The sequence below is a fragment of the Heptranchias perlo genome, chromosome 1 (genome assembly GCF_035084215.1).
Source record: "Heptranchias perlo isolate sHepPer1 chromosome 1, sHepPer1.hap1, whole genome shotgun sequence".
Classification (NCBI taxonomy): domain Eukaryota; kingdom Metazoa; phylum Chordata; class Chondrichthyes; order Hexanchiformes; family Hexanchidae; genus Heptranchias; species Heptranchias perlo.
Window position 1 is genome coordinate 117,823,794 of NC_090325.1, and position 21,534 is coordinate 117,845,327.

Consider the following 21,534-nt stretch of genomic DNA (forward strand, 5'->3'; position numbering starts at 1 on the left):
AATTGGAGATTTGCCTTCAAGTATTGCTGGCTACATCTACTGTCAGAACTTCTTCGATCAATCTCTTTCTGTTATAGTCAAGTCTGTAGTTTCAATGCTGCTGTGCCTAATTATTTAAATCTCTCATTATAAATATACCCTGTCATCCCTGATATGATCCTAGTGATCTTTTCCATGGCTCCATGAAGTTGAAACAGACCTAGGCGTCTAGGTGGACTTGATGAAAAACAACAATTAACAAAGCTAATAGAATGTTAAATTATACAGCCAAAATCATAGATTACAAATCAGATGAACCCTTGATTAAACTGTATAATATACTGGCCAGAGCACACCTTATGTACTATGTCCACTTCTGGTCACTGAGCCACAAGTTCAAGCATTAGAGATAGAGAAGAGTCATGAGCTGTCCCTGGTGCAGAAGTTTGAATTATGAGGAAAGATTAAAGAAACATGGGCTTTTAAGCCTTGAAAGGAGACCTCTTTGAGGTGATCTTATTAACAAATTACATGATAGTTAACAGCAATGGTAAAAGTAAATCTGGAAAATGACTTTAAAGCAAGTTGTGAGTCGGACATGGAAACACAGATTCCAATTAGTAAAAGGCAGATTTAGGACGATTATCAGGAAGTTCTTCACAGAGTGATAAATACATGAAATGGACTTGCAGATAGAATTGTGAAAACCTGGAATTAATTAAGAACCAAATTGATACTGAAATGGGGTGGGGGGAATTTAAGGTATTTCTGGATGAATTAATTAAAATTGGCCTAATGATCTCCCTCATCCAAAGTTATCATGTGATCTTGAAGGTTTCACTTTCACTTTTCTTTTTCTAAAACAAGTTACAAATATCAATATTCTGTTGACTTCCTGGCTTAGGTTTCCTTTTTTATTTTTATGTTTGCTCACTAGAACATTTTTCAGATTAAGACAATAATTATACATCTCTGATTACCCACACAGCAACCAGAAATAGGCTGTCTTTATCTTTTTGTGGTGTGTTCTACAAATACATTATTTATAGGCTCTGAAATTGATTTTATGAGATGTAAAATGTCAAAAGAAACTCGACTTACATAAACTAAAATCTAAATAATTTTGTTTTATTAATTATTTCACTAAATTGAGAAACGGTGCACGTTGATTTTTGTCCCTGGAGTGCTGATTTTTGCTAAAGACCTTGTGGCAGTATGAAATCAGGAGGGAAAACAAATCACAGAACTGGGGATAAAATATCAAATCTAGCTACAATGAGAATTAAGGATTTCTGCAACAATGAAATCAAGGGGTGTAGATGTTCTAAATCATGATCTGAGCTCAGAGATTGATTTGATTGTGGTCTGTTTCACACTTTTGTGTTGAGAGTTTTTTTTCTAATTTAGTCAGTGTTTACATTGACAGAAGCTGTTGATGCAGACACCGAATGCTCACATCTCCATATCCTTTTTGCATGATAATGAGCACACAACAGGATTAATGGTTGTTATGCCACTGCTACAGGTTGATGTAATATACAGTTGATCATTTGGATCTTCTGCATCCAGTGTGTATTATCAATTATCCAGTAGTATGTGCATTTTGTACTTAATAAAGAGTAAATAAATATACATATATAAAGTTGTCTTCCATCAAACTTCAGGCAATTCAGTCAGTTTTGTATGGGTTGTGCATAAGTAAAGGCATTTTTACCAAGCAAATTCTAACATTTGGTAATGAGCAATTTAGAAATCTGTATGCCCTTGTCACAACAACAACAACAGCTTACATTTATATAGCGTCTGTAACATTGTAAAACGTCCCAAGGCGCTTCACAGGAGCATTATCAAACAAAATTTGACACCAAGCCACATAAGGAAGTATTAGGACAGGTGACCAAAAGCTTGGTCAAAGAGGTAGGTTTGAAGGAGTGTCTTAAAGGAGGCAGAGAGGTTTAGGGAGGGAATTCCCGAGCTTAGGGCCTAGGCAGCTGAAGGCACGGCCGCCAAAGGCGGAGCGATTAAAATTGGGGATGCGCAAGAGGCAAGAATTGGAGGAGCACAGAGATCTCGGGGGGTTGTAGGGCTGGAGGAGGTTGCAGAGATAGGGAGGGGCGAGGCCATAGAGGGATTTGAAAACAAGGATGAGAATTTTAAAATCAATGCGTTCCCGGACTAGGAGCCAATGTAGACCAGCGAGCATAGCGGTGATTGGAGAACGGGACTTGGTGTGAGTTAGGATACAGGTAGCAGAGTTTTGGATGAGTTTATTGAGGGAGGAAGATGGGAGGCGAGCCAGGAGAGCATTGGAATAGTCCAGTCTGGAGGTTACAAAGGCGAGGATGAGCTGAGGCAGGGGCGGAGGCGGCTGATGTTACGGAGGTGGAAGTAGGCAGTCTTGGTGATAGAGTGGATATGCGGTTGGAAGCTCATCTCAGGGTCAGATAGTGGCTTGAGAGATGGTGCAAGAGGGAGGGATTCAAATTCCTGGGCCATTGGAACCGGTTCTGGGGGAGGTGGGACCAGTACAAATTGGACGGTCTGCATCTGGGCAGGACTGGAACCAATGTCCTAGGGGGAGTGTTTGCCAGTGCTGTTGGGGAGGGTTTAAACTAATGTGGCAGGGGGATGGGAACCGATGCAGGAAGTCAGTGGGAAATAAAGTGGTGACAGAAACAAAAGGCAGTAAGGGAGAGTGTACAGAACATGACCGGACAGATGGTCTGAGAAAGCAGGGTAAAGACCAAGGGAAGTCTAGATTAAACTGCATTTATTTCAATGCAAGAAGTCTGATGGGCAAGGCAGATGAACTCAGGGCATGGATGGGTACATGGGACTGGGATGTTATAGCTATTACTGAAACATGGCTAAGGGAGGGGCAGGACTGGCAGCTCAATGTTCCAGGGTACAGATGCTATAGGAAAGATAGAGCAGGAGGTAAGAGAGGAGGGGGAGTTGCGTTCTTGATTAGGGAGAACATCACGGCAGTAGTGAGAGGGGATATATCCGAGGGTTCGCCCACTGAGTCTATATGGGTAGAACTGAAAAATAAGAAGGGAGAGATCACTTTGATAGGATTGTACTACAGACCCCCAAATAGTCAACGGGAAATTGAGGAGCAAATATGTAAGGAGATCACAGACAGCTGCAAGAAAAATAGGGTGGTAATAGTAGGGGACTTTAACTTTCCCAACATTGACTGGGACAGCCATAGCATTAGGGGCTTGGATGGAGAGAAATTTGTTGAGTGTATTCAGGAGGAATTTCTCATTCAGTATGTGGATGGCCCGACTAGAGAGGGGGCAAAACTTGACCTCCTCTTGGGAAATAAGGAAGGGCAGGTGACAGAAGTGTTAGTGAGGGATCACTTTGGGACCAGTGATCATAATTCCATTAGTTTTAAGATAGCTATGGAGAAGGATAGGTCTGGCCCAAAAGTTAAAATTCTAAATTGGGGAAAGGCCAATTTTGATGGTATTAGACAGGAACTTTCAGAAGTTGATTGGGAGAGTCTGTTGGCAGGCAAAGGGACGACTGGTAAGTGGGAGGCTTTCAAAAGTGTGTTAACCAGGGTTCAGGGTAAGCACATTCCTTATAAAGTGAAGGGCAAGGCTGGTAGAAGTAGGGAACCTTGGATGACTCGGGAGATTGAGGCACTAGTCAAAAATAAGAAGGAGGCATATGACATGCATAGGCAGCTGGGATCAAGTGGATCCCTTGAAGAGTATAGAGATTGCCGGAGTAGAGTTAAGAGAGAAATCAGGAGGGCAAAAAGGGGATATGAGATTGCTTTGGCAGATCAGGCAAAGGTGAATCCAAAGAGCTTCTACAAATACATAAAGGGCAAAAGGGTAACTAGGGAGAGAGTAGGGCCTCTTAAGGATCAACAAGGTCATCTATGTGCGGAACCACAAGAGATGGGTGAGATCCTGAATGAATATTTCACATCGGTATTTACGGTTGAGAAAGGCATGGATGTTAGGAACTTGGGGAAATAAATAGTGATGTCTTGAGGAGTGTACATATTACAGAGAGGGAGGTGCTGGAAGTCTTAACGCGCATCAAGGTAGATAAATCTCCGGGACCTGATGAAATGTATCCCAGGACGTTATGGGAGGTTAGGGAGGAAATTGCGGGTCCCCTAGCAGAGATATTTGAATCATCCACCGCTACAGGTGAGGTGCCTGAAGATTGGAGGGTAGCAAATGTTGTGCCTTTGTTTAAGAAGGGCGGCAGGGAAAAGCCTGGGAACTACAGACCAGTGAGCCTGACATCTGTAGTGGGTAAGTTGTTAGAGGGTATTCTGAGGGACAGGATCTACAGGCATTTGGAGAGGCAGGGACTAATTAGGAACAGTCAGCATGGTTTTGTGAGAGGAAAATCATGTCTCACGAATTTGATTGAGTTTTTTGAAGGGGTAACCAAGAAGATAGATGAGGGCTGTGCAGTAGACGTGGTCTACATGGACTTCAGCAAAGCATTTGACAAGGTACCGCATGGTAGGTTGTTACATAAGGTTAAATCTCATGGGATCCAAGGTGAGGTAGCCAATTGGATACAAAATTGGCTTGATGACAGAAGACAGAGGGTGGTTGTAGAGGGTTGTTTTTCAAACTGGATGCCTGTGTCCAGCGGTGTGCCTCAGGGATCGGTGCTGGGTCCGCTGTTATTTGTTATTTATATTAATGATTTGGATGAGAATTTAGGAGGCATGGTTAGTAAGTTTGCAGATGACACCAAGATTGGTGGCATTGTGGACAGTGAAGAAGGTTATCTGGGATTGCAACGGGATCTTGATAAATTGGGCCAGTGGGCCGATGAACGGCAGATGGAGTTTAATTTAGATAAATGTGAGGTGATGCATTTTGGTAGATCGAATCGGGCCAGGACCTACTCCGTTAATGGTAGGGCGTTGGGGAGAGTTATAGAACAAAGAGATCTGGGAGTACAGATTCATAGCTCCTTGAAAGTGGAGTCACAGGTGGATAGGGTGGTGAAGAAGGCATTCAGCATGCTTGGTTTCATTCGTCAGAACATTGAATGCAGGAGTTGGGATGTCTTGTTGAAGTTGTACAGGGCATTGGTGAGGCCACACTTGGAGTACTGTGTACAGTTCTGGTCACCCTATTATAGAAAGGATATTATTAAACTAGAAAGAGTGCAGAAAAGATTTACTAGGATGCTACCGGGACTTGATGGTTTGACTTACAGGGAGAGGTTAGACAGACTGGGACTTTTTTCCCTGGAGAGTAGGAGGTTAAGGGGTGATCTTATAGAAGTCTATAAAATAATGAGGGGCACAGATAAGGTCGATAGTCAAAATCTTTTCCCAAAGGTAGGGGAGTCTATAACGAGGGGGCACAGATTTAAGGTGAGAGGGGAGAGATACAAAAGGGTCCAGAGGGGCAATTTTTTCACTCAAAGGGTGATGAGTGTCTGGAACGAGCTGCCAGAGGCAGTAGTAGAGGAGGGTACAATTTTGTCTTTTAAAAAGCATTTGGACAGTTACATGGGTAAGATGGGTATCGAGGGATATGGGCCAAGTGCAGGCAATTGGGACTAGCTTAGTGGTATAAACTGGGCGACATGGACATGTTGGGCCGAAGGGCCTGTTTCCATGTTGTAACTTCTATGATTCTATGATTCTAGGAAGCTAAGATTGCGAACGGTTTGGTTCAGCCTCAGACAGTGGCCAGGGAAGAGAGATGGAGTCTGTAGCTCGGGAATGGAGTTTGCGGCGGGGACCAAAGACAGTGGTTTCGGTCTTCCCAATATTTAGTTGAACGAAATCCGTTGGACAAGCAATGTGACAAATAAGAAACAGTGGAGGGGTCAAGGGAAGTGGTTGTGAGGTAGAGCTGGGTGTCGTCAGCGTACATGTGGAATCTGATGTGTTTTCGGACAATGTCGCCGAGGGGCAGCATGTCGATGAGAAATAAGAGTGGGGCCAAGGATAGATCCTTGGGGGACTTGGGTAACAGTGCGGGAGCGGGGAGCGGGAACAAGGCATCAAAGACATTTTTGTAATCCTGGTATATAGTTACTTTCCTGAAATTGGTAAAGTATATAATTGCAACTTGTAATGGGATGTGGTGACTAATTTTACTGATCTTTCTACAAAAAAGTATCTAATTGGAAATGTATTTTTTAATAAATTTCAGTAAAGTATGACTGAAAACATTTTAACAATTTTAAAAAAATACTCCCACACTAGAAAACAAAATACCCACATCTGTCCTGTTAGAAACAGCACTGGCGATAACTTTTAAATATAGATCCATTAAATACTGGCTTTGAAATCCAGTGCCCAGCTTGAGGTCATACCTATTAAACTGCAACCAAGATTTTTAAAGATTGCCTGCATTAAATAGCAACACAGATCCAGAAAATGTCAACCTATAGGATGACCTCAATCAAATACAGCATATCTTTTATAAATTCTGTAAGAGTAGCATTTTAATTTTAATTAGATTAGTGCCGGCTGAGGAGCTTGTTTGAAGTTTTTTTTAAAAAAATAATTTGTTCAGTTTTTCACATTTTTCTAGGAACCATAGGGAGTATATAATTTACAGGGGGAATGCACAATGGCAACTTTTTGAGCTGTTTATACTGATCTCTTTTTTTTTATAGAAAAAGCATGTGTGGCTACTTGTATCCAGAACATGCAGCAATCAGAAGATCTTTTACCCCTGGAAATTGTTGAAATGTTTGCTGGGCTGTCCTGCTTTCTTAAAGACTCCAGTGATATATCACAAGTTCTCTTGGATGATTTTAGGTCTTGCCAAGGTTACCAATTCCTCTGTGATCTTCTGCTCAGGTAAGTGAATGGCATACTTACTGTTGTTTTGTTCAGGCATTGTCATCAGTTGTGGTTAGCGCCTTAGTTTTGAGGTCACTATATCTGACTCAGTGTCTGTGTAATTGTACACTGTGACCACTGCAGTCCTGTTTCTATCGTAAAACTTAATGGCATTAGGTTCATATAGAGTAACAAGTATGCCTGTCTGTATTTTTTTTGGGGTGGGAGAGTAAAGGATTTTGAATCAAAACTTAATTGTGGGGATTTCCCAAGAGAATATGTACGACGGGCCTCAAGGAGATCAGTGGTTTATTTCACCTTTTCTTACTTAATACTAAAATAAGACACTTTCAAGTAAAATTAAAAGGATTTTAGTAACTGGAGAGAACTTACAGCGATTGAGATTGAATGATGATCCTGCATCAGAGATATTAGGGGAGCCTGCAGTTGATCAGATCTCATTTAAAATCATTGTTTTTAAAGTACAAAAGTGCTGTTGTTACTGCAGTGTAATTTATCCAGTTGAACTGTAGAAAAATCAGCCCCATTTATGGACAAGGGTGAGACCTATTGGCAGAAATCAGTCCTGCACCTTTTTTTGCTAAAGCCGTTATTTTTTTCATTATTATTGTCAAATAAAATTTCTGCATGATACTCTCTTGGCAATGCCTCTGAATTGGGGGTTACCATAATATATTACTTAAATATATTATGGTAACCTGTTTTAACAAATCCTGTTAAAGGTAGTCATATGGTGAATTACTTCTCCCCTTCTAATTTTATGCATTTGGGTGTTGTTCAATAATAATAGCCTTCTGCATGAAGCTGTAGTGCTGGGAGTGGCATTTCTTTCCTTGTGGCTGGTGATGTTGAATTTGGCAGTAAATTCAGATCTTTAGTATGTAATAACTGCATACGTATTACCTCCTAACTAATGAAGAATATAGTATTTGTTGCCCAAATACTCCAGTGATTTTAATGCCATCACTCATGCATCTCATGGGCAGCTTAAAAATTTAATCCTCTTGTTATCACAATCTTTTAGATCTTAAAAATCTATCACAGAGTGGTGGGATGAGGGTCTGTGCTTCTGATCCATTCTTCTAGGCCACATTTCTTGCTTAGACAAGATCAATCGAGGAATAGGGAATATAAAAGAGGGAGTATTACCAATTTAAAAAAAAAATTGCGCTTAATAAAAATATTGGGCAGCTCCAACATTTGTACACAGAGTGGGTAGAATCTGAGTTTGTGGCTGTGATCTTTTACTGAATAATTTTTTGATCTCAGCCAGTTGCATTGTTAAGAGGGACCAGTGAAGGCCAGGAACCTGTCCACAAAGAGGAAGGTAGAGCCAGCCTAGGTTGGTTATGCACAACTCCCAATAGGTGGGCATAGAGTGGCATAGATATTTTGGGTGTAGATTGCCCTCTCTCCCAGAGGTATGGTGCATGGCATGTAGGAACCATCAATACTGGAAGGGAAAAATGTGAGGGGCAAGTTAGCCTATACAAAATGAAAGGGTGTACTGAAGTTTTCCCCCCTCCACCTCAGCACTGTGATCCCCATTAAAATTAACATGCTGTTATTTTGGACGGAAAACCATTGGTCCATCTACTCTTCCAAATACCCCCTCAGGTTCCATACTGTAATTTTAGAACTAATAACTCTGAATCTTATTTATTAACCAAAAATAATTCAGCCCCTTTTTAAAATTCTGCCATGATATTCTGTTCCACTACTCCTATTGGTAATCTATTCCACATTTCTACTACCTTCCTCTTATGACAGAAACTTTAAACTGTGTCCTCTAGTCCTTGAATCTTGTGCCAAACAGAAGAACTTTCCTGGATTGTATTTTGCCTTACCCATGAAAATTTTCAAGACCCCTATCAAGTCCCCCCTCATCCTCCTCGTCTCAAGAGAGTAAAGTCCCAGAATAGACAATCTTGACTTAGCAACTAGCCCTATTATTTTCAGGAAACAGCTTCATAGCTCTCCTCTGGATTCCCTCCAGTAATTCTTTGGGCTCGATTTTACCAGGCCTGCGGGTTTCGGGAGCGTGGTCAACACGCTCGGTGAAATTAGTGGGTTGCCCGCGCGATCGTAGCAGGCAACACACTAATAGGAATCAATTACCTGCTCCTCCGGGGTCCACGCTGCTGGTCTGCGTGTCGGGCGGGCTGCGCATGCGCAGTACGATCTGTCAGCTGGAGGCTCTCTAGTTAAAGTGGCAGTCCTCCACTGACAGATGCTGCAACCAATGGAACAAATTTCAGCATGGAGCAGCCCAGGGGGAAGGCTGCTCCCAGTTTAATGATGCCTCACCCCAGGTATCATCAGATGGGGTGAGGAGGAGGGCGAAGACAGAGATCTTCCACCCGGCGGGCGGGAGGAAGCGGCCAGCCTCTGCCACCAAGAAGGCCTGCCTCGAGGTAGCAGAGGGGGTCATCTGCGCAACCAACATATCGCCCACCTGCATACAGTGCAGGAGGCACTGCAATGACCGCAGTAGGTCAGCCACAGTGAGAACACAAAGTCTATCCCCTACACTCCATCTGCCACAACACTGCCCCAACCCCACATCTCCTTTGGCACCGCCAACACTATGTCATATCACCCCTCATACCCACTCAAACCCCATCCTCATCTTACCTCCACCTACTCACCTCGCCAGTACTCATCCTGCCACTAACACGCGACCCAATCCTCATACAATCTCATGGCTCTATCCCATACTCACCCTCTCGTGCATCTCCCTCACGGCCAGCCTCACTCAACCTGCCACCACCTGTGCTGCAGCCACAGGGCATGCATCACATATGTGCAGTAGGCAGCATAAGGCAAATGTTTCGTGAGCATGAAGGGGGTGCACAAGGGTGTCGGAGGGTTTGCCATGGGTGTTACCTATATTGAATTTCAGAGCAACAAGCAGCACACATTATATTGGCACCACCACTGCCATGTCTCTGCGAATCCTGTCTGTTGTGTCCAATAATGCCCGCTCCTGGGTATCACTATGAGGACCCACCACTGATACCACCCATCGTGTTACTGCAGAGTAGGTGCAGGTGTATTTGCAGGGCTCTTCCGCGCAGATGACTGAGAGACATCCGAGGTGTAGCCGGCTGCACCCTGGAAGGATGCGGAGGAGAAGTTGTGGAGGGCAGTGGTGACTTTGACAGCGACAGGTAAGCAGTTGGTGCTGGGGCCAGACAGGAGCCGCTCGGCATGAAAGAGCCTGCAGATCTCCACGACTACATGTCGAGCAAATCTGCGCCTCCCTGTGCACTGCTGCTCGGAGAGGTCCGGGGAGCTGCACCTCGGTCTGTGGACCCTGTGGCGAGGGTAGTGCCCTCTGCGATGCGTCTCTCTCTGCGGTAGCCCTCCCTCCTGCTGTGCAGGTGGGCGTGCAACAACCCCGTGTTGGGGGGCTCCACGTCTCTGCGGCGGACGGCGTGGACTGCGAGGCTGCTGGGGCTGGTCATGCTGTTCGTCCTCCGAGGGTGTCCACGCACCACCCATCTGGCAGGTGTTGGTCTGAGGGGTTGTGCAGGGTAGGTGGGTGGTTCCTCGGACTGGGGCTGCAGTTTCGTGTCGGTCTGTCCTCTGGCTTGGCGGGGGGTGGTGGGGGGCAGGGGTTGCCCTATGTGACGTGGTGGCCTCCTGCGTGGGTGAGGGCTCTCCCCCGTGGGGTGCACCTTGGCACCTGCCACAGGCTACTGGCTGCAACACGCCTGGTTGGAGAGAGACTGTTTCCCCCAGTGTGGGAAACACACTGCGATGCAGGTGAAATCCCACACTTCCTCTTTTGACAGCTGATTCAGCTCATTAACTGACCTCAACAAGCAAGGTAAGTACTCTCAAGTGGAACCCCGCTGGCTTTAATTGCCTGCGGGATTCCCACCAGCGGGGGCCACGCACGCAGCCCCGCACGTCATCGGGGAACCCGGAAGTGGTCGGGATCGCGGCGCGATCCGGTCACATGACCTCATATCGGGATTTTCGGGGCCCCCCCGCTGGAAACCCGCAGGAAACCCGACCCTAAAATCGAGCCCTTTATCTTTCCTGTAATAGTGAGATGAAAAGTGACCACAGTATTCCAGATATGGTCTCACCAAAGCCAGATATTTCTTAAACATCATCTCCTTTAACTTGCAAGTCACACCCCTAACTATACATTCTAACATTCTATTTGCTTTGTTGACTTGCTGTGAACACTGAACCGATGTTGTAATGACGTTTCCATTAAAACCTCCGTATCTCTTTCCAGTTCTGTTACCTGAAGACGTTACCATTTAATATGTGCTTCACATTCTCGCTGCTTCTTAAACCTGTGACTTTACACTAACCTGTGTTGAACTCCATCTGCCAGTTTTCTGTCCATTGACCTAGCCTGTCCAGATCCCTTTGGACTATCACATATTAGTTGGTATCATTGGCCACTGCACTTAATTTTGTTATATGCAAACCTAGACACATTATTCAACATTCTGTTTTTTTTTTACAAACACTAGAAAACACAGTGGCCACAACACTGAACCCTGTGGGATATCACTAGCAGCTGGCATCCACTCTGATATCTCCCTACGTTCCATGACTTTTTTCCTGCCATTCAGCCTAATACTTTGCCATCCACCCCATGGTATGCACCTTGTGAATGAGTATTATATGGGACAATGTCAAACCGCCTCACTTTTATCTGTCAGATCTGTAACCTTTTAAAAAAAATCCATTAAATTTGTCAGGATGTGACATGCTCCTTTTGGACCCTTGCTAACTCTTTTAATAACCCTGCTCTTTCAGATCATCCTTTATGCTATTTCTCATTCAAGTCTCAAACACTTTCCCCAGAATCGAGGTACGGTTCCTAGGTCTATAACTTGATAGTTCATCTGTCACTACTTTTTTTTAAAGATTAGGATTACATTTGCTACTTAGAATCTGTTGGGATGTTACCAGATTCCAATGAGCTATGAAAGATTTCATCAAGAGAATCTTCAATCTCTTCCTCCAACTCCACCAGCACCCTTTGATGGAAACTTAACAAATCAGCTGCATTCTGACAAGTAGAGCTTAAAAGGAAGGGGAATGGGATTCTGCAATTGGAACACATTGGATTTGGACTGTCTAATGTGCCAGCTTCTCTGAAAATCAGGGATGCTGCTGTGGAAGGCATGCAGGCTTTCCTGTAACCTGTACCACTGGAGTGGCTCAGTGGGAAAGTAGGAATGAGGATATCTCCTAATAGGTAGGAAATACTGAGGGCAGTTTTTGTTTCTCTATCATCACGTTTTTCAGCGCGAATGGAGTGGTAGTGAGAAGAAAATCGTAAGAATAAACTTAGTACCGACTTTCTGACTGAAGCGATTTTCAAGTGGGCCTTTATTTAGGCAGTAAGGGTTCCCACATTATACAGATGGGGTCTCGTTATTCCATGCCAATAGGGCTTCTATGATGTGTTTAGGACCCCAATGTCATTTTATAAGAACGTAAGAAATAGGAGCAGGAGCAGGAGTAGGCCATATAGCCCCTTGAGCCTGCTCCGCCATTCAATAAGATCATGGCTGATCTTTAACCTCAACTCTACTTTCCCACTTTATCCTTGATTCCCTTAGCGTCCAAAAATCTATCTATCTCAGTTTTGAATATACTCAACAACTGAGCATCCACAGCCCTGTGGGGCAGAAAATTCTAAAGATTCACAACCCTCTGAGTGAAAAAATTGTTCCTCATCTCTGTCCTTAATAGCCGGCCCCTTATCCTGAGACTATGATCCCTAGTTCTAGACTCTGTAGAACTAGGGATCTAGAGAGTCTAGGGGAAACACCTCTCAACATCTACCCTGTCAAGCCCTCTAAGAATTTTATAAGTTTCAGTGAGATCACCTCTCATTCTTCTAAACTCCAGAGAATATGGGCCCATTCTACGCAATCTCTCCTCATAGGACAACCCTCTCATCCCAGGAATCAATCTAGTGAATCATCTTTGCACCCCCTCTAAGACAAGTTTATTCTTCCTTAGGTGAAGAGACCAAAATTGTACACACTACTCCAGTTGTGGTCTCACCAAAGCCCTATATAATTGCTGCAAGACTTTCTTACTATTTATCTCTAACCCCCTTGCAATTAAGGCTAACATACCATTTGCTTTCCTAAGTGTAGCCTAAATATTACCAGCAAGATGCCTGCTCAGTGGTAGGCCCACCCACTACTCATGGGCAGTACAGGGTGGGAAATGACCAGGTCCAGTGTAAGTTAAAGGCATTGCTGGAAGCACGTCTGGGAATATTATTAGTTTATTGATCTGGCAGTTTTGAGCCTTCACGTTTATCTGAATTGCCCTCCATCCTCCTTCTACAAAGTCCTCAGCCCTTCAAATTATGCCCTTTGTTCCCCTCCCCCCCCCCCCCCCCCCAAAAAAAAAAACCTGTCCAGCCTTCCCCTTAAAGGTCCATGCTCAGTGACTGCCCCAATTGATTTCCCGCTCTTCCATTATGACGATCTACCTGTCAACACTCAAATCACATGGGCAACTTGCCAGCTACATTTAAATAACGCCTGGCCATCAAATTGGTTCGGGCTTCTCGCTGTATGCCGAAGACCAAATCAGTCCATTGTTTTTTTGAAGCGAGATGGGGAACACTCTGAACAAAGTCATCCCTCCAAGCCTTTTCTTTTCCTGTATGGACAATCCCCAGCCGCTGTGTAATTACTTCTTAATAACGTTTTATACAGCAGTTGCTATTACAAATTAATGTTTATGTATATGTACATTTTAGATTGGAACAAGCAAAAGAACCTGATGCCAAAGAGGCCCTGAAAGACTTGGTTCAGTTGGTGACCTCATTGACAACGTACGGGATCAATGAATTAAGACCTACTGGCATAACTAGTGGGGCACCTTTTCTTCTGCCAGGATTTGCAGTACCACAACCTTCTGGCAAAGGTGATGCTATGAGTAATATCGTCATGAAAATCTTTAGCAAACTTTTTTTCCATCTCTTTTGCAAATGTGACATGATAACCTAATTCATGTCAACCACATCATGTTGTATGTCACACTATTATGACACAAATAACAGTTTCTGTTGCTGCTCTTTATCACCAGATTAAAGTTTGCCAAACACTTTTTGATGCAGATTGTCTACCTTTAAATGATATACTGTTTTTCTTTAAATGTAATTTGGTTTCAGTGATTACTTATGTTTTACAGTACTTAAAAACAAAGTGGCATAATTCATGTTTATCATTTGAGTTAGGCTCCTAAATGCATTATAATACCTCATTTTATAAATGGCAAACTCTAAACTGGTAAGATTGTATTCCTTCTCTAATTTTAATATAAAAAGGAAAATGAATGCTGTGCATTCATGTAATTAGGCAATTGGACTTATGGGCAGCTAAGCAATTGTCTCTCAATGAAATAAATGGGCATGGAACAATTTGCTGCAATAAAATGTGGGAAATATTAGAATTAAGTAGAGAAGTCATGCACTGGGTTTTTTCCTTATCTATTCTGCTGTGCAGTAGCATAAGGGAAAACTAGAGTAGTTATGCAGTTGTAGAGGAAAGCGCTGGAATAAATCAAGAGAAACTGAGCATGTGAAAATGGACAAGAGTAGAAAAAGCTAATTGATTTATTATGTTTTCGAAAAGAATTCCAAATTTAAGATGGGCCCAGGAGCCAGTATTAGCAAGGGAATTGGTGACATTTTGGTCATGAAAGCCGTCAGCAAATTAAATTCTGCAAGGGACTCCATTTGTTATTTAACTATATGGTTAAAATGTGCTGCTGTCTGTTTTAACTATCACAAAATACAATTCAGTTTATTTTAAGTTATTTGGTGGTATACATGTGGATGTGTGAAATGCATTTTCTGAAATTGGGAACCAGTTATTAAAATTGTGCATTGAATACTGTCATCCTTTTCTTAAACTAGGTCGCACAGTAAAAAACATCCAAGCCTTTTCTGTTCTTCAGATCGCCTTTTTAAAAGCGAAAACAAGCCATCTTGCCAGAATCATCCTAGATGCCATTTCAAACCTTTACATCGCAGATAATGCCAATTACTTCATCCTAGAATCTCAGCACACGCTTTCACAGTTTGCTGAGAAGATTTCCAAAGCACCTGAGGTGCAGCCCAAGTACTTTGAAATGTTGGAGTTTATAATCTTCAGCTTAAACTATATTCCATGTAAAGAACTAATAAGTGTCAGCATCTTGTTAAAGTCCAGCACCTCTTACCAGTGTAGCATCACTGCAATGAAGACGCTTTTGAAATTTGCACGCCATGATCCTATTTTTAGGGATGTGTATCGAGAAGTTGGATTGCTTGAGGTGATGGTGAATCTTCTGCACAAATATGCTGCTCTTTTAAAAGACCCTATTCAGAGTTTTAATGAGCCAGGTAAATTTATCTATTTGTCTATCTATTCATCTGAATGTTCCCTTTAAAAATGAAAGTTCCAGTATCAAGATGCCCATTTGCTGTCATGTATTCTGTTGTCTGGGTTTCTTTTTCTTGTCCTGGGTTTCTGTTTTTTTTGCCTCTCCCAGGAGATTACGTGACTGCTAGGGGGAGGAAATATCTAGTCATGATGCTCCAGCCATCATGAGTGTGGGGCTGGCTTGATTGATCAGCTGGTCTTTTCCTGCCTGTCATTTTCACATGTTTGTATATTATATAAAAGTGTGCAACACTCGGGTATAACTTCAAATTTTACAAGTATTGTTTATGGTTCCTTCAATAATAGAGAATGCATATGAAAAAAATCTGGTGAGTGCCACTATACTTTAAGTAACATTGTTTGGAAATGGACAGAGTTAGCCTTCAAAATGCAATAAAGTTGGCTCACACACTGAATTGGCCCCATTGCAAAAATTACACACTTGGGTTTTGGTCCCACACTCTTACAAATGCAAGCATGTCACTATAATTTGGGACTGGGCATCATGCAAGATTGCCCCATTGCAAATTCCATTGCACCTGCTATTAGATGTTGCCCAACTTCAGTTTAATATTTCCTTCAGTTGCCCATGTAGATGTATTTGTTGCAATAGTGATTCAGCAGAAAAGATCATTAATCACTATAGTACTTAAAATCAGGGTCACTACAATGACTGAATAAGTCAAATTCCATTCTTAATCCATGGGATGCTGGGATTTTTACCAATGTTTGAGATTGCATTCTGTACTTCTGTACATATTTCAATGAAAAGGTGAATCTCGTAGTCTTGCCTATAATTTTGATTTCCCTGCTTCAAAATTCCAGTTGGAACTAGTATATAACTACTGGAATTTGGATCAACAACACCAACTTGAATTTATATAGAGCTTTTAACATAGAAAACACGTCCCGAGGTGCTTCACAGAGGCATAAAGAACAAATTAACACCGAGCCAAAGGAGGAGATATTAGGAGGGATAACTAAAAGCCTGATCGACAAGGGGGTTTTTAAGGGCCGTCTGAAGAGGCGAGAGAAGTGAAGTAGCCGAGAGGTTTAGGATAGGAAATCCAGAGCATGGGCCTAGGTGGCTGAAGGCACAGCCACCAATAGTGGGGGGAGGGGGATTGCACAAGATCCCAGAGTCAAGAAGAAGAGAGAGTTCGGAGTGGGGGTGGGTGTAGGGATGGATCAGGATGCAGCGTTCCCAGGTTTTTGGGAATCCATTGAGCATTATTAGGGTAGTGGTGGTAGGGAATATATTTTTAAATGATGCATTTGCTGCTTACTTTCAATAAAGTGTTTTATTTAGAAAAAAATATTAATGAGCAATCTCTTTTGGCGGAGTTTTAAAGATCTGGTAATTCATGTTGTGATGTGTAAGTAAGAGCTAAAGATAGTTTTTTCTATTTCAAAGTATCTGTTATACAGATGTATAAAATTTTCAGTTTCAGAAACAAGATTTTAATTATTTAAGCTTCTAGCCTTTGCCATTAATTGAGTCTCTTTGATTTGCCAGACAGCAGAGAAGTGTCGCATTCTTTAGCTCCTCCCTGCATGTCAGGAAATTTGATTATTGGGGAATCTCAAGGCACTGAGACTTTTAAGTGATAAATGACAATGTTTTTGGTGCTAGTCTGCACTGTTCATTAGACTACAATGAATATCTTGTGATTCTAATGATTTTTATTAAACTATCTCAATGTTAAACCATGTTTCTATTACATTTATTAATGCAGTGGGAACTGAATTAGCTGCAACAGCCAGGAAATGCATGCAAGTTGCAACTAGAACTTCCTGCCCTCGGTTACTATATCTACACTGGACAAAATGTTATTTTTGCAATGGAGTTGCTGAAAGTTCATGTCTTATGTAGTTGATCCGTACAGATGAGAAAGATTGTAAGTTTATGCTGAATTAGTGGATCTCAGCCCTGGCAGTACTAGGGGGCACTTCAATGGGCTGCACTGCTTTTGAGTTAGGAAGGGGAAAATTAGCCATGTGTCCCAGCTCCTGATCCCTATCCCAATGACCCCGCTGGGTGTACACATATGGACATTATGCCCCTTTTGGTTAAATAGCTTACCAATACTCACTGTCAAGACTTCCCCCTGGGTAACATACCAGAGGTCACTGTAACCATACCTCAGCAAGTGCACGCTTTTATGAGAGGAAACAATTGGCAGGAAAAACAAAACAAAGGAGTTGTTGGAGACCGGTATGAATGTTTTTTGCAAAGTGTGTATAGATTCACTGTATTGTAGCTTGATGAAAATAAATGAAGTGTTTCAATTTGCTGATAAAGTAGTTTATGTGAAATGAGAGGTTTTTTTGTTTCTTTATAGCTATGGGTACAGCATGTAAGTACTTATGCAGCAACAATTTCATTTTTAGAAATGTACAGCAACTAATTAACTTTGAATTCTTTTTAATTACAAAATTTGTTGCTTTTTAAAGTGGAATCTAAAGCAAATAGTTCATTGGAGGACCGAAAACAGCTGGCCCTATTAGTGATGGAGACTCTGACTGTACTGCTGCAAGGATCAAACACAAATGCAGGTAATTAGAGAGTCCATTAATAAGTTGCACCTAATGGTCATGGACAGTAGTGCACAAACTCTATTTTGGAAGGAAATACTTAATTCTGCACCAGCACATAGATGTTGACATATACATTATATGTTACAGTGGTACACAGTTTTATTCAATCAGCTCCTCCGTGACAGTCCACTTCAGCAACTCTTCTTGAGAACAGAGTGCAGTAGATTTTTAAAATATAAACATCTCAGAATTTGTTTAATGCTCAAAGGAGAACTTTAAAAAAAAAATCCTTTAGTAATAGGAGACTAAACTCTGCAAGATTAAGGATTCAAATTTCTATAGAGTAAGGAGGTCTTGCTGCAATTATATAGGGCTCTGGTGAGACTACACCTGGAGTATTGTGTATAGTTTTGGTCTCCTTACCTAAGGAAGAAGGATATACTTGCCTTGGAGAGGGTGCAACAAAGGTTCACTAGATTGATTCCTGGGATGAGAGGGTTGTCCTATGAGGAGAGATTGAGTAGAATGGGCCTATATTCTCTGGAGTTTAGAAGAATGAGAGGTGGTTCTCATTGAAACATATAAAATTCTTAGAGAGCTTGACAAGGTAGATGCTGAGAGGCTATTTTCCCTGGCTGGAGAGTCTAGAACTAGGGGTCATAGTCTCAAGATGAGGAGTCGGCCATTTAGGACTGAGATGAGGAGGAATTTCTTCACTCAGAGGGTTGTGAATCTTTGGAATTCTCTATCCCAGAGGGCTGTGGATGCTGAGTCGTTGAGTATATTAAAGACTGATATCGATGGATATTTGGACACTCTGAATCGAGGGATATGGGGATCAGGCGGGAAAGTGGAGTTGAGGTCGAAGATCAGCCTTGATCTTATTGAATGGCAGAGCAGGCTTGAGGGGCCATATGGCCTGCTCCTGCTCTTATTTCTTAGGTCTTATGTTGCCATTAGGGGATTTTTTTTCTTGAAATCTTTCTACTGTCTTTTGCTTCTGATGAGGAAAAAGTTTTCAAAAAATTAAATGGGAAAAATAATTTTGAAATGGCAAATGGGGATTAGACCTGTGTATGTACCCCAGAGCAGGGTCCAAATTTCTTTCTTTCTTTCTTTCTTTCTTTCTTTCTTTCTTTCTTATTCCTTTTCGGGATGTGGGCTTCACTGGCAAGGCTGGCATGTATTGCCCGTCCCAAGATGCCTGAATCGCTGCAGCCGCTGTGGTGAAGGTGCTCCCATAATGTTGTTAGGTAGGGAGATTCAGAATTTTGACCTATGGACGATGAAGGAATGGCAATATATGTCCAAGTTAGGATGATTGATTTGGAGGGGAACTTGAAGTTGATAGTGTTTGCATGTACCTGCTGCCCTTGTCCTTCTACTTGGTGGAGGTCATGGGTTTGGGAAGTGCTGCTGATGATGCCTTGGTGAATTGCTGTCATGCATCCTGTACATAGTTCACACTGTAGCAACAGATGGATGTTCAGGTTAGTGGATGAGGTGATCAAGCAGACTGCTCTATCCTGGATTATGTTGAGGTTTTTAAGTGTCATTGCAACTGTACCTATCCAGGTAAGTGGAGAGTATTTCATCACACTCCTGACTTGTGCCTTGTAGGTTGTGGAGAGGATTTGGGGAAGCAGGGGGTGAACCCCTCAGCACAGAATACCCAGCCTCTTACCTGCTCTGGTAGCCACGGCATTTAGATGGCTGGTCTAGTTGAGTTTCTGGTCAATGTTAACCCACAGGATGTTGATGGTGGGGGTTTAGCAATGGAAATGCAATTGAATGTCAAGGGGAGGTGCTTATGTTCTATCTTGTTGGAAATGGTCATTCCCGGGCACACACATGGCACAAATGTTACTTGCCATTTATCAGCCCAAACCTGGATGTGGGCATGGACTGCTTTATTATCTGAGGAATTGGGAATTTGGTTGAACACTGCAATCATCAGCAAACAATCCCACTTCTGACCTTATCGCGAGAAGATCATTGATGAAGCAGCTGAAGATAGTTGGACATGGGATGCTGCCCTGAGGACCTCCTGCAGCGATGTCCCGGGGCTGAGATAATTGGCCTCCAACAATCGCAACCTTTATGCCAGGTATGACTCCAGCCATTGGAGAGTTTCCCCCCCCCGATCTTCATTTGAGCATAACTTGACATCGGCAGAATATGTGCGAGAACGTACGTAATGTCGGGTGCAACTTTCGGGTTGTGACTCCACAGGAAACTCTAGGACAATGTCCATGTTAACCCTTCTAGCAGGGACCATTGAACACAGATCAAGAACTGAGAGTGATTATCCCCACCCTACCCTTCTCTGAAAACAGATGCCTGTTGTAGGGCTACAGTGCCATCAGCTGAGATTAGCTAATTTGGCACAGATCAGAGATTGAAACGGGAGCCTGATTCTCTTTTTATAATTAGTAGAATTCAATTTTAATTTTTTCGAAGTGCTGTAAAAACATAACCATATTACTCAAATCATGAGTGTGACAAATGAAGTTGCATTAAGAGAGAGAACCATTTTTAAATCTTGCTAATAAATGTAATTTTGGTATCTTGGCATCGAGCAACAGAATAATAAGCCCTGGGCCTAGATATGTTTTTGTAATTGTTTCTTGATTCTAGGGAAACACACTGCTGCTCCTAAATGAGTCCGAGTGAAGTTCAGATTTTAGCTCCTGTTTTTGATAGCATTTATGACTGTCTCACTAATAAATTATATTGAACTTTGAAGGTGACATTCAAAAATTCATTGTGCCCTCTGTCGAACTTGGTCCAAGTTTTAAAGGGGAAACAATACTTTGGGCGTGTGTGAAGATTCTTTCAATCTAAAGTGCTTTCCTCTCCATATTGAAGACTTATTGGAGAATATTTTCCACCCAGCAGGAGATGTTCTCCGTTATGTGATTGAAAAACAAGGCCAACTGAACACCCTCTGTGTCTGTCTATCCTTACTGGTCTTGGATGCTGATCCTGGCATTTGAATACAGCTGTAATATTTAGCATGATTCTAATCAAACAATTACTGACCCACTGAATGCATCATCTCAACACTTTTTTAAACAATATTTTTACTTTCTGGTTTAGGGGGGAGGTGAGAGAAATATTACGAGTATTTATATTGCAGGTAATTCACTATTTCCCAGTATCTGATGTTACAGTGGTAAGCAGTTGGCTGGATGCAGCCAAGGCTATTATGCTTATAAAAGTTCTGGGTGTGAAATTTTTTTTTTAAAAGTGACTGGCCACCCTTATTCCAAAATTATTTGAATTACTGAGTTTGACCATTTGCAGTAACCCAAAACACTTTAATTTGTGGTACTTTGGGTTTTGATTTGGGCTTGACACTTCTCCCCTGTGTGAGTGTTAAATATGATTTTTCATCAAATGTTGAGGCTGTATGTGAACTTCACTATTAGTAATTTATAATATGTCTACAGCACAATCTATGCTCCCTTTGACTTTCAGTGGGCGTTTGACCTTTTGAGTTTTTATTTAGATGTAATCAAACATTTTGATGTTTGTCATGCAGCTTTCCTTTCAGTGATTCTTTTGATTATGTTGCCATCTACCATACAGGTTTGACCTTAAAAAGCTGAGGAAAAGTGCCATTGAAAAATGCATTGGCATATAATTAAATGGACAAGAATGTACTTTAGCATATGTATTTAAGCTTTAAGATTTAGATAATAGCCCTGCAGCATACTAGTTTGCAACCATTTGTCTTCAAGCAATATTTAACATAAAGAAGAAGAA

The 21,534-nt window shown here is 42.1% G+C and overlaps 1 protein-coding gene across 1 annotated transcript in view; it reads left to right on the forward strand.

Annotated features, from left to right (window-relative positions):
- wdfy3 (WD repeat and FYVE domain containing 3) overlaps nt 1-21,534 on the forward strand; it is a 431,872-nt gene that overhangs the window by 167,085 nt on the left and 243,253 nt on the right. Inside the window, exons 7-10 of the mRNA XM_067990523.1 lie at nt 6,610-6,796; nt 13,560-13,726; nt 14,721-15,188; nt 17,683-17,784. Of these exons, the coding sequence (XP_067846624.1) occupies nt 6,610-6,796; nt 13,560-13,726; nt 14,721-15,188; nt 17,683-17,784 (924 nt within the window). The remainder of the gene's footprint in view (nt 1-6,609; nt 6,797-13,559; nt 13,727-14,720; nt 15,189-17,682; nt 17,785-21,534) is intronic.